This window comes from Miscanthus floridulus, chromosome 8 (genome assembly GCF_019320115.1).
Source record: "Miscanthus floridulus cultivar M001 chromosome 8, ASM1932011v1, whole genome shotgun sequence".
NCBI classification, from domain to species: Eukaryota; Viridiplantae; Streptophyta; class Magnoliopsida; order Poales; family Poaceae; genus Miscanthus; species Miscanthus floridulus.
The window spans coordinates 140,880,339-140,894,534 of NC_089587.1; the positions used below are offsets into that span (position 1 = coordinate 140,880,339).

At 46.1% G+C, this 14,196-nt stretch overlaps 1 protein-coding gene across 1 annotated transcript; it reads right to left on the reverse strand.

The window, feature by feature from the left end:
- Nucleotides 1-7,360: 7,360 nt before the first annotated feature.
- On the reverse strand, nucleotides 7,361-8,682 carry LOC136469942 (putative germin-like protein 2-2). Its single transcript, XM_066467950.1, has 4 exons — nucleotides 8,553-8,682; nucleotides 8,363-8,449; nucleotides 7,973-8,086; nucleotides 7,361-7,899 (listed from the first exon to the last, which is right to left on the reverse strand). The coding sequence occupies exons 1-4, from the start codon at nucleotides 8,680-8,682 to the stop codon at nucleotides 7,361-7,363; spliced, it is 870 nt and encodes a 289-aa protein (XP_066324047.1).
- Between the last annotated feature and the right edge of the window lie 5,514 nt (nucleotides 8,683-14,196).

Consider the following 14,196-nt stretch of genomic DNA (forward strand, 5'->3'; position numbering starts at 1 on the left):
TCAGAAAGAATGCCTGCCTCCACCATCCTATTGATCTCTGCCTCCCCCATCCTCGATGGCACCCATTCCTCGTCACAGCTGGCAATGACGGCTGCCTTCTTTGGTTTCATAGCTCCCTTCTTTGGTGCCATTTCTCAGATCTGATTTGGGATTGGTGGCACAAGCGCATATGAATCTAGTAGTGTGAGGGTTGAGGAGGAAGACGAAGTGGCAAAGTGGCAAAGGTGGGAGCATGGGGTGCGGCGGTGCAGTTATAAAGCATTCCCCCCACCTCTTTGCATTCGAGGGTTTTTGGAAAACCGCTTCACGATTTGCGCCTCTCCGAATTCTCTAAAATGGCATGGTGGGCCGCTACCTGGGCTTTCACGCAATGCAGCCCATATCACCCATTTATCGCCGCAAGTTGTTACTGCTCACCGAATATTCACCAACATCTCCGCCATCTGTTATGGCTCAGTAATTACTACTGTACAGCTATTACTCTAGTTTTTTCTCTATGATTTGTTTTCTCCAAGATTTCCTCTTGTGGCTCAGGGACTGCATCAGCGCTATGTCTTGGTTCCTCACCACATTGGGGACTTTCTTCTATTGACTGCTGTTTTTGACCCTGGCACCACATGACCACATCACCTACTGTTAGGATCGGAGACTAAGTGGGCACACTTCACCTTGCAGTGAGTGTGCTTTTCTCATCTTGAGGCTACGCCCAGGGACTGGCTGCCTGCTCGGCTAGTTTTCTACTTATCTTCTACTTTGGACCCTAGCACAATGTGACCATGTCACCTACTGTCAGGCTCGGGGACTACGTGAGCACACTTTACCTTGCGGTGAGTGTGCTTGCTCTAATCTGGAAGACTCTGTGCCTCTTGAAGTTGAAGAAGACTATTTCCCTTTCTCATGGTCGGACTCTAAGTGGGTACACTTGGTCCACTGCAAAGAAATTTTTGATTCTAAACTTGAGCTCCTTACATCCTTATGGCAAGTTGTACTTGGGTCACGCTGCTCAGCGATGGCTCATGCTACTCTGCGATGGTTCACGCTGCTCGGCGATGGGTCACGCTGCTCGGCGATGGTTCACGCTGCTCGGTGATGGGTCACACTACTTGGCGATGGCTCACACTGCTCGGCAATGGCTCACAACTGCTCGGCAACTCATCATGGTGATCGGACCATGAGTTTGACTGCTCAGCTTTGTTCGTACCTACTCGAACAAGTTCAAGATGGTGTTGCACAATGGATACAAGGCGCTCGGGGACTAGCTATGGGGGCATGACCTCGGATACCCATGGCAGACCACATGGGCTGTGCCCCTAGGGGTGGCCTAGCCCATAAGATGAAGCCTTGCAAGGCACGACGCTGCTCGGTGCCTCACAAAAGACACCGAGAAGATATCCTAAAGATACTACAAGATCTGTTAGGATACGTATGATCCCATGATTCCTGTAATCTGTTATTACTTTCCGGTTATCTCCTAGATCTAACTAACTTATAACCCTACTCCCCGAACTATATAAGGCGGGCAGGGACCCCCTCCAAACTCATGCAATATCATACGATAGCCAATACAATCCAATAGACCATAGGAGTAGGGTATTATGTCATACTGATGGCCTAAACCTGTCTAACTCGTGTGTCTCTATTGCCTTCTTGTTCTCGATTATACGCATCTCTACCGATCAATCTACCTTCATGGGATACCCCTCGGAGGACTGCTGACGATATTCTATCGACATGTTTGCATGGGAGGGCAGTGGGGCTTCGCCCCATCATGTCAATGAGACAACCCAGAGGTGATGTGCCTTGTTGTAATCCTATGAAGTATAGACAATGCGGTCTAATCCAAGCAGTCATGATAGTCGAGGGGCAGACTAAGGACTTACTTCAATTTCTCTTGGTTCGCAGAAGCACGCATCAGATTATAAAAATCGAATTCTGAATAAAATTGTCTTTGATGCATGGTTCTTGCAAGTTCAACAAATCTTATCAAATACACGAAAATAAGACGAGTTGGGTTCAACACAGATCAAAGCCACTCATGACTACTACTACTGTTGATAGAAATGTTGTGACCGAGTGCACTCCATTGGCAATAGTTTTACTCATAGCTCTATACTATATAGTGTCCGATGAGATCAAATGTGCCACATTCAGACTTTCTTGCAAGTGTAGTAAAATATGAATAGCTATCTAGCTGCTCCATTTTGGCGGCTCGTTTCTCGATGCATATTTCTTAGAAGGTGTGCTCCTCAGAGATCGTGGAGATGTGGCCTCCCCTTACCTCTCGCTATCGCCCAGCATCTGATGGTACTCCATCGGTCATGCGCGTCCCCTACTATAAAAATAGGGGAGTCAGTATAGTTGCCTTGTAACCTTGCGAACTCACCTTTCCTACTCACCGCCTCCTCCCTAGGACCTCATTCTTCAAGCTTGAACCATGGCAGCGGAGAAGCATCCAAGGGAGGAGATGATGGTATGGGACCTGGACATGACTAGGCTAGCTCTCCATGCAGAGAAACGGGAGCAGCTGTGGTCGTGCCTCTCCGCTGTGGAGACAACACTCACCGCAACCGATAGGGAGATGGCCATGGCTGAAGCCGTAGCAGGTTAAGTGCAGGCGTAGCTTGCTGGTAAGGCATTGTCATTACTGTATCTTCTTGTTTTGTGTGGCACCATATCTTACTAATTGGTAGGGTTTTCTTCGTTCTTGCTTTTTTAGCCATCATGGAGAAGCTAAACACTACGTCCATACTGCCGGTGGGGCCGAACTTCTGTGAGCACATCCGTGCTTTACCGGCATGGATCCAGGAGGTAGTGACGCATGGCATTCGCCATGGGGCTATGTCAACCCTTGCTGCTGTCCACCTCCATTCAGACGCGGACTTACGTGCGGTGGAGCTAGGGTTCCCGCTGTTGCTGCGGATCCAATGGGCTTCATAGGATTTTTTTGCTATGGGATTTGGACCCTTCAAAATTCATGTTTCTCCTCCATTCCAAAGGAGCTAGTTTTTGAGTTTCTTTTGTCCATTTCTTGGGATTCCAATTTGCAGTGTTGATGGACCCCGAATAGATGGGGAGATCTGCCCGCGCGAAAATTTGATTTTCGACGAAACTGTCGCACCATGCCGAGCAGTGCCGCCAACACGCACCGAAAACTAGATGTCTCTCTTTTGCCCTCTGCTCAGAAATTAGGTTTACCAGGCAATCGATTTTAGACAAGGGCATTTGTGGTGCTATGATGGCCACAAAAAAGTGCAAGGAGTCACTGTCTCCGCCTCCATCTCCATCCTCTAGCCGCCACTGTCTCTCCTCTCACTCCAAATCCTAGCCCCCTGGCCTTCCTCTCCACTCTCTAGCCACCCCCTCCGCCACCCTCTTTGGACCCTAGGTGCCATCGGCACAGCAGCTTGACTCATCAATCTCCACTCTCCAGTCGCACCCTCTCTCATTGCTTTCCGAACCCTCGCTAGAGCCAGATCCCCTTTGATTCATCGATAGTAGGTTAGCTAATGGCGGAAGGACCACCTCAATGATGGTATAGGCCAAATCTGGATTCCCTACTTCAGCACCTATCATGACTAGCTGGATCTGAACCCTAGCCGGAGCCAGATCTGGTACCCCTTCGTCAATGCCGGCCACACTAGTTCCACGACCACAATGACAAGATGGTTGTGTCGATGATGAAGCGTAGCCAGGGTACGCGGAAGAAGAGGTACACAAATTCCTTTTATGATGTGTGCTGTATTGTAGTGGTTCAACGTGGGATATGTAGATAGCAATGGGGTTCCATATTTCCTATAGTTGAGTGTAGCTGACATATGCTTTATTGGATTAATGACTTCCATACAAGCTGTAGTTCCTAGTTAGGCGCTTATTTGCATACTCTTTCTCTCTGTTATGTTGACATTCGCTAGAAGCTTTAGTTAATAAATACCTTTATAATCTAGATGAACAACCACTAACTACTTTTGAACGAGAGCGGGAGGCACAAGTCACAAAGAATCATAGGAAGATGGAAGAACCAGGGGTGGTTGTTGAGGGATTTGGTGATATAGATGAAACATATTTAGATTTACAAGATGAGCTAGTGGCCCTTGCAGTTGAGGTGCTTGTTCTACCTTGTATTGAGTTCAGGCGGGAGGGGCCGGGGGGTGGGGTGCAGATAGTAATGCAATGCTTTGCTGCCTAGATAGTAAAGCAATTTGTACATGCTTCCTGCTTAAATTTGTTTCTCCAATTTCAATGTCTGGTTCGAAGAAGCCGCAAAGGAGGCTCCGCCAGGAGGACAAAAGGCTTCGCTGATATCAATCCTAGAGGAAGGCAGTCCTATAGAGTGAAGTCAACATGACCTTGAGAGTTGACTCATGGATCTGAGAAGAACATGCAAAACCGTGCAAAAGTGAAGTGCCACCAGGCTATAGGTTCTCGCTCCTATGCTATACAGCTACAATCATTTGTAAGTGATGGTTGTGTTTTATTGTTACTCTAGCCTTTGTATAAATAGAAACTCATGTGCACTATTAATAGAAGCAATAGTGGCAGGAGCCTAAGGCCCCCTTTGGAACACAAGATCGGAAAAATGTAGGAACAGGAAAAATACAGGAATATGATTGGAATGCATGTGAAAAACAGAGGAATGAAAAACAGAGAAATTTTGTTAGAAGGGGAGTTTGGTTTTGTATAGGAAAAACATAGGAAAACAATACAATGAGGTTTCACTGGATGTTTTTTCGTTTGTTTTTCCTATGAAAGTTGAAGGATAGGAAACTTTCCTATAGTTTTCCTTCCCCCATTTCTTCTTGTGAACCCAAGGCCTCTATGGTGCTGGTTCCATAGGATTACTGATTCCTATATTTTTTCTTTGAAAATCCTATGAACCAAAGGGGCCCTAAATTTGGCATCATCATTTAATTTTGAAGTTGCAATACCTGTGCATTATGCTTATGTAATCCATATATGTAACCTATTGTTTACTGCTTGAGTTTCGCAGTATGTAATCCATATCAGAACCTGTGCATTGTGCTTATGTAATCCATATCAATATGAAACCTGCGTTACTTGTTATGAACTAATCTCTTGTGTTTTCAATTAAAGTCCTCTTCCACTATCTGTAACCTAATGTTTATTGCTTGAATTTCACAGGAAGCTATAGAAACTATGCGAACAGAACCTGTTGTAGATGGGCATGAACCAATGACAAGTGCTGATGTTGTTCCTATGGTCCTTTGCCTCTCCCATGGCTAGGTCCACTCCCAGGTCAGTAGCAACACCCTTTTTTTGAAGAATGCTGGTATACTGACAAGCTTAGCTAGAACAGAGACATCGGCGGAGAGAATGCTTTGGGAATAGCTTGTTACTGAACAGGAAAGTTCTGCTAACCTCGTCGAACAAGTGGACGAACTGAAGAGGAAGACATAAAAGATTAAAAGGGAGTTTGAGGAGTTCAAGATACAGCAACAGGAGGAGTACAATAAGCTACATGAGGATATCATGCGCTTCAGCTCTTCTTCTGGTAACTCCTAGTCGTCAACTCTGTTGGCTTGATACAGTGAACATTTATGGTTTGATGTGTGTACTCGTGTGCTGGTTTGATGTGGTGAAAGTGAAACTGTCAACGGGTTGCTGTGGATGTGTAAACAGTAATTTGTTGTATTTGATTATCATGCTGAATAATTATGTAGACATCGTCGAATAATTATGTAGTCAATCTATGCAGCAGTGACGATCTTGAATAACTTTTATGATGAATTAATTATTGGGCACGTGGTAGAACCTAGGCAGGCCATGTGATCAAATAAAAATATGACACATGGACGAACCAGTGCATGACACGTGAAATAGTCATGGCACGACATGTGGGCTAATAAAAATCTGACACGTGGAAGGAAGTCATCAAGCCACGTGGCCGAATAAAAAAATGAAACATGGACGGACACACCGTGACATGTGGTCGAATAAGAAACGGCCACGTGAACCAATAAAAATACGACACATAGTCTAATGAAGAAATGACACATGACCCAACCGCAACACGACACGTGTGCCAATAGAAAACTAACATGTGGAACAATAGGGGTCCGACACGTGGTCCATTAACAACCTGAAACGTGCAAGAACCAGGGATGGCCACGTTGTCCAATAACAAGGTGACACGTACCCGAACCATCTCCAATGCAACCGGCTATAGCAAGTACACGTGGACAGCATCTCCAACGGAAAGCAACTGCCAGCGTGGATGTCCCCTTGCCACGCATGCCAAAGCAATTCTATGATAGTCAGTTTTCGTTATAGATCTATCCACATCTATGACAAATTTCTAGAATCGTCGTAGAAGTTAAGGAATGTCGCAACTTCTATGACGAACCGTTTTTCGTCATAAATTCGTCATAAAACTGAAAATATAACGAATTTGGCTACTTCAGTGACGAAAGATGATCATCATAGAAGTGGATATTCCTAGTAGTGAAGAGAGAGAGGATCCAGCTAAGTGGGTTTCTATGGTTTTTGTCACACTAAATGGGCTTGGACCTATATTGCAAAAGTTGGGACAATATAAGGACACAGCTCTAAAAATGGATATCTAGAGGTGGGCCTGTTAAGAAGGTTATCTCTTAAAATGGTTACATATATATTCAGAGGACAACTTCAGATGTTGCTATAAACTTATTTCTTGGTATGGATTTTGTCTCTTGGAGCCCTTAATTATTTTTAGAGGGGGATGCTCTTCTTGACCACCTATAAATTCAAAAAGTGATGTCTGCTAAAACCACTTTTGTAGTAATGCATGAAGCTACCAAACCACCATGGAGCATACACTTCTGCATGAACTGTGGCCCTGCCATTGTATACTGCATGGATCCCGGCTCCCAATAATGACATTTATAATATCAAATAAGTATCATTAGATTCTTTAAAATAACAACATTTATGATATCAAATAAGTATTATTAGATTCTTTATTAATTATATTTTCATAGTATACATGTTTGATGTTTATAAATCTTTGTAATTCTATCTATAATTTTAGTCAAATTAAGATGCTTTGACTCTTCAAAAAAAGTTGGAATGACTAATAATTTGGGATGGAGGGAGTAGAAAATAAGCACGCATGACACAATCCAAGAGAACGTATTTTACTGCAAAACATGTTGGAAACTGACATAGCACTGAATGCTGCCATTAATTTTGCACCACCAACAATAACACAAGATTACACAACTATATATAAAACAATTAGTATACAAATGTAAACAATAGTACAACGTGCATGAAGAAATTAAAGCAAGTAGCTAGAAAACAATTGGACTGCTCAGCAAATAAATAATCAACCCAGACTACTGATAGATCTGCATGCTTCATTATATTAGAACTGAGCTTGCATTAAGTCCACCGTAGCTTTGTCGACCTGAAAGGCCTTGCCGAGTATATGGTCCGCAATGGACGGCTTGGATCCAAACACTGTGTTGGCAACAGTGATGACTCCAGGGTTCTGGCTGCTCAGGCTTGCAACAGCCACGGCACTGCCCTTGCCATTGTTGAACTGGAAGTGGACGAGGCCCTTTGGGAAGACGAACACGTCCCCCTTGTGCAGGACCTTGGAGATGAGCGTGTTGTTTGGATTAGAGGTAACAAAGCCAACGAAGAGCGAGCCCTCCAGCACTGTCAGGATCTCTGTTGCACGAGGGTGGGTGTGCGGTGGGTTCATGCCGCTGGGAGCGTAGTCGATGCGGACCATGGAGATCCCCATCGTGTTGAGCCCTGGTATCTGTGCCACGTTGACGGCCGTCACGGCTGAGCCTTGCTTGCTGCTGCTAGTGTTGCCAGCCTTGTGGAGGCCAGAGAAGTGGAAGTCTTCTGCTGCAACGTCCTTTGCGTCTTTGCAAGCAAATCCATTGACATGTACTGCATGGATGTATTCATATATATAGTCATGCAACCTGGTATTAGTGTAGGTGCAGTGCAAGTTTGCATTTACCTGAAGATGTCTTGTCGGCAACGCAGACATCTTGGAGAAGACTCGGATCGGAGGCAATGGCATGACAGCAGGCCATAGCTAAGGGCATGAACAACCCACAGACGGGCTCCGTCTCTAAGCGCTTTGATTATGTTGTATAGACATGTATAAAGACAGGTCATACAACCTAATAGACGGGGCTCTGTCTCTAAGCTGTTTAATGTTTTATATGTAGCTAGAATCAACTATAAATAAATTTTTGTATATCATTGTGTGGCTATTTTTGCCTCCGCCCGACAGCGTCTGCGTGCGCCGGCCCCGCCACTACCGCCGCGGCGCACCGTGCCCGGACCCCCTCACCGACTGCAGCCGCTCGTGCGCCACCGCGACATGTTGGCTCCGCCACCTCACCTCGCCGCTTGTGCTGTGAGCCCCACCCTGCTGTCACGTCGTGCACGACGTAGGCCCCACCTCCCGTCTCCCTCTCCCTTTCTCTATCTGCAATGCGAGGAGCACCCATAAGCGGGAGCAAAGGCAGCACACACACGGCACCGCAAGTACACGCGCACGCAAACACGCAAAGAGGACAGGCATCCATCACCATCGCTGCGGCCGTCCTCGCCGGCCTTGCCCCAAACCTGAGTCCCCTCAGTGCCCTCTATCTCCCTGTGCCCTTGGATTTGATAACGGTGGTCGGAATCGCTGTCTTGGTGAGCTGAGCAGCCGGCCATGGCGGACGAAGGCGGGTGCTCGACGCCAGTGTGCTGTGCTCTCTCTCTAAAGCACACACGCATCTATCCTTTCTACATTTCAGTTGCAACTTTGCTTTTCCAGCTACAGCAGCAAATGGACCCCACCATGGCCGCGCTCAAGGTCTCACGCGGGGGCGCTCCTGCCCACGGCCGCCGTCACCATGGCCGCCGTCAACAGGGTCCAGCCGTCGCAGCTCGCCGAGGAGCACCGCAACGCCACAACCGCGATAGTTCCTTCCCGCGCGCGGCCAAACCACAACCGCGCGCGCGAGCGCCCGGGATCCGCGCAGCGACGAGTCGAGGAGGCGGGCCGTACATCGCTGCTGAAGCCGTCTTCTCCGCCTCGGAGCACGGGACGTTCCCGTCGCCTCGCGAGACGACGCCGACTCCGTCTCCAGGCTCCTGCGGGGTGTTTTCTGTAAAAATTGCGTCGAAGGGACGGGGTTAAAAGGACCGTTGTACGTGCCCTAACAGAACAAGGAGAAGCAGATGATGGCTCGCCATCTGTGCCTCTGTTTCTCCTTAGCTATGTAAACTGAATTACACTAAAGTTTGGTTTGCAGATATATGTCACCTTGACTTCCGTGTGCCTAACTAAGCACGAAGCAGATTCTATTTATAGTGGGAGTGATCAAGCATGATTTGTTGGCCAGGCCGGCGACTTTATTATTAGTTTATTTGTGAGCGATGATTGCTTCGTCAGCTTAGGAACGAGTTTTCCAATTGGCATATTTGGCAGCATTGCATGTGTTTGATTTAATTAGATGGATGTATTCGCAGCATGCATATTATGTATATGTACTACATGCGATGACGACAGCAATAAGTATGTACATTCGTCAGGTTGGGCTTGAACAAGTCTAACACATCATCGTTACATACTTGTCGCTAAAGAGATAATCATGTAACAAATGGAGTACAGTTTCATTCAAGTGCATCAGTCTACGATAACTTAAGGTGTATAGGGTCAGTTTGGTTGGTGACCAAAACCTGCCACGCCAAACGTTTGTCGTGCCACAGTTTCTTCGGTAGCTGTTTGGTTCAATGCCACACCAATGGCATGCCAAACTTTCTTAGCACCCTACCCCACATGTCATAGACTCATTTCCGTGCCAAACCTTGCCACAAGTGTGTCTTCGATTTTGGTCGCCACTGTCGCGCGCCCATCCGCACGCGACACTTTAGGATCTTTGTAACAGTCGAGTGACACAGAACACCCCCATGTGGCAAACTAACACACATAACATCCAACATCATGCCCAACTATCTAGGTTATTATGTTTACATAAAAATACATAATTCACAAAGCTTATATAGTTTTAGTTTCTCCTTCTAGGCTCGACTCTTCCATATATCGCTCAGTTTCTTATCGGAGTTAACTTGCAGCTTATCTTGGATTCGCTCAATCCAAGGTCTACAATTGCAGCGGTGAATAGAGCGCTACCTCGCATCCACCGGGGCAACAACACCTGCAAAACAACTTAACCACAGCGCCATGAGTACATTTCGTACTCGCGGGACTTAATTCCAACACATAGATATTTGGTGGATGCAAAGAGTATTATTAGGCATTTGTACATTTGCGAAGAGTACATGACGTTTCTTAGATGACATGCTCATGGTTCATTTTAAGGTATTAGCATTAACCAGGTATGATATCCAAAAGAGTGATTAACACATATAAGCTGCAACATCATTATGTTCCATCATCTCTCTACCATGGGTATAGAAAGAAAGAATAATCATAAGGGGTCCATCCCGAGGGACTACAGGCTTTCAAAACTCTGCAGAGGTGTACAACTTGTATCCACATGGAAGAATAGGATTAACCACCATACCTTGTGTACAAGATAAGAGTTGCCTCACGTCTCCCAACCTTTCCCCAAACTAGCCCAAGTATCCTATGAAGGGTTCGACTGATGCCAGGTCAATATCCCGGACATTCCCGACCGACGTAACCCCCTTGCCAGTTTCATGGATAAACCGGTCACAATTAGTTACTTGGCTTATCGACCCCATCCGTGACATATGGTCTGTACGAGTGGTTACTCAAACTCATGTATCCCAATAAACGGTCCTTAACTGCTCCACGAGCTACGTCGCTTGAGATCCCACACTCACAATGACCTACCGCTCGCATGAGCAAAGTTACCAAAGTAGTACCCAAGTGTATAACCTTAAGTGAAGTGAAGCCTATCTAGATTAGGAAAGTAAATCAAGTTGTATCCCCATTGGTTTTAGTGATTAATTATCCCAATGCAGCATCCTACACACACGAGAATGAGTTCCCTTCTCATGCTCGACTTCTACCGTTGCTAAGCAACTAAGCAATAAGCAATTAAGCGTTTCCATTCCTATTGTTAAGATGAGAGGCTTCTAATAATAGAGTAATGAGTGACTCTAAGTGTAAGGTGAACAAGATTAACAACCAAAACTACATGTAATGCATAACTCATAATGAGACTCGATAAGCATCCAAAATAGGGTTTATAGTAGTAGGGTGCCTGCCTGGTTTTGCCACTCGAACGAATTCGAAGTTGTAGATGACAACTCACACACATTCCTTACTCTACTCGGTTCCTAAAAGAAAACAAAGATCGAGGCTGAAGATAACCGAGGAAGGCTTAGGAATAAGACTCAGCTTAGGACTTAGGATAGAGGCTTCTACCTATGGCTCTATTGTTGTCTTTTGAAACTATGCTTAACCTAGTATTGTTGACCTCTTGGGTAAGTTCACTAGACAACTTTATCCTTACTGTTAACTTGACGGACATTCCAACCTAGGTGGCGGATGTTCCGTTGGGTTAGGGTTTTGGGGTGACTTGGCTCTGGTTTGACTCTGGTGATGGACTCTCCGGTAGGAACTAGAAGGTCTCGGGTTTCCTATGTCACTAGGTTTATAAATCAGTAGATACTCCATGGGAGGTCATGGACCCTCTGCTAACAACTAGGTGCTCTCGAGTTGTGGGGTTTCGGTTTATATAAACTGGTGGACACTCCATGAGAGACCATGGATTCTCCGATGGTTCATGTCGACAGAAGGTAAGGTCCTAGTGGATGGTTTCTAGGAGCTATCGAACACTTCGTCAAACTGAGCACCTATGCTCTTTGGTGATCTTGGGTTCCAAACCTTGATGTGCTTAGCTATGATCTATGCATGTGCAATGTAACATCCCAGTGTTAAGCATTACATTTGACACATGCATTTCATGAGCACAAGCATCATCCATTCATTCATGAGCATGAGCATATGAAATTTCATTTCATTCTTTATATATTATCACATGTGATGTTGATTAGATATAGGCAAAATTTGCTAGGAGACATAGTTAAAGTGTGGCTTTTGCCACAAACCACCAGAAAAAATTGTCTTAGCCGAGAACCATTACAATTTCATGTATATTTGCTGGTAGACACTATAGTTTATATAATAGCATTTTTATCTCACAGGTCACAAAACACATAAATTTGGACAAAATACCCCTGCCCTTCACTAGTTTTGTAGGACCCAAGCCAAGCCTCGCCGGTGCCCTGGAGCCAAAACCTCGTCACGGCACCCACTGGCCATACTCGGTGAGCACTGCAAGCAGCAGTAGGGTGATGGGTCTACATGCGAGTTGCGACACTTGCTCCGCCCAGGCGTGCGCCCGTGCTCGTCGTGCCATCGCGGCGCCCGGCCACGTGCTTGCTGCGAAGCCTGCTCCTGTCCTTGCCGCCTAGTCGTGCGCTTGCGCTCATTGTGCCGCCACGACACGTCTAGCCACGTACTCGCCGGGAAACCCGTGTCCATCCTTACCTCCCGGATGTGCGTCCATGCTCTTCACTCCGTGCTGCCACACTGATCCTGCCTCCCAACCATGGTCTCTCCACACCACTAAACCGTTCGTGATGCCCAACAACATGCTCACCATGAAGGTTGAGTCTATTATTGCCGCCCAGGTGTGTGCCCATGCCCGTCATGCAGCCATGGCACCCGGCCATGTGTTTGCCTTGAGGCCCACTCCCATCCTTGCTGCATGGGCATGCGCCCGTGCTTGCCATGCCACTGCCACACCCAGCCACGTGCTTGCCGCGAAGCCCACGTCCCCACCGTCTGGCCGTGCATACGTGCTCGACTGCTCTCCGCGCAGCCACATTGTTTGCGCTGCCCAGCCATGTGCTCGCCGCGCGAGACGACGTCGATGCCAAAAACTATAGGCACAGTTTGCGGTGGAGAGGGTGCGCCACGCTGCCGTGGCCTCTCATCCTTTTTTCCATGCAAGGCTGCAAGTGAACGAAGCTGCGGAGAAGAGAAATGTTAAGGTAAAAGGGCAAGGGCATATTCGCCATTTCAGTGTCTGCCTATTAAAATTAGATAAAATAATTGCTTGAGTGTCTTATAACATATTAGCAAGGATTTATAGTGTTTTTTAGCAAAGCCAAACTTTTTTAGTGGTTTGTGGCAAAAGCTATACTTTAACGATGTCTCCTAGCAAATTTTGCCTTAGATATATGCATATGCTTGTAATCATGTATGACCAATGTATGAAATGGTTGTGAGGTCATGAAAACATCTTAGACACATCTAGGATGGTAAATAGAACAACTTTTGTATTATGACATGAACCAATTTTGCTTCTAAGTGTTGGTTTACTTTGAAATGTCATTTTCATGATGCTAGTTTAACTAAAGTTGAACAGTAGTTTAGAGAGCTTGCATGGCTATGTGACCTAAATAAAAGTTGTAGTTATTGTCATGAGTAACACACTTTATTTAACGGTCATGAGCTAATTCAGTGCCTAACTTAGTCAAATAGAGCTCACAAGTTTCAACTTAATGTTGTTTGTAACTTAGAAAATTTTGTTGTCCTAAACTGGTTTTTAGTTTCAAAGAAGTCTACTTTGGAGCATTGTAGTTTGGAAACTATTGTGATTTAGACAAAACTCCTTTAAACAATCTTATTGTACTCATATAGCTCTACACTTCGTATTAATGAAGTTTTCACAAATTCACTACGGATTAGGAGATTTAGGGGCTCAAACACTAGTAGAGAACAGACCTTTGATCCTCGGCCAAAATGGGCTCTAGTCCTGGAATTTTTTGCCCCCGGGACTAGAAATACCTTTAGTCCCGGTTGGAGGCTCCAACCGGGACTAAAGGTCCCTGCCCAATGGCTACTGCGCCAGACAGAGGTGGCAGGGACCTTTAGTCCCGGTTGGAGCCACCAACCGGGACTAAAGGTATACTTTTACTCCCGGTTGGTGGATCCAACCGGGAGTAAAAGTCTACTCCCAGGCCGTGGCTGCGCCCGGGGTTGGAAAGTTACCTTTAGTCCCGGTTGGATCCACCAACCGGGACTAAATGTTCTCCCTTTATATATCGGTCGTCTCCTTCTTCCTCCCCGAGCCCGAGCTCAGCACATTTTGAAGCTCACTGCACTAGTGTTCTTGCTTCCTCCCTCCCTCCATTGTTCCTCCATCCATTCTTCGATTCCTCCGTCGATTTCTTCGATTC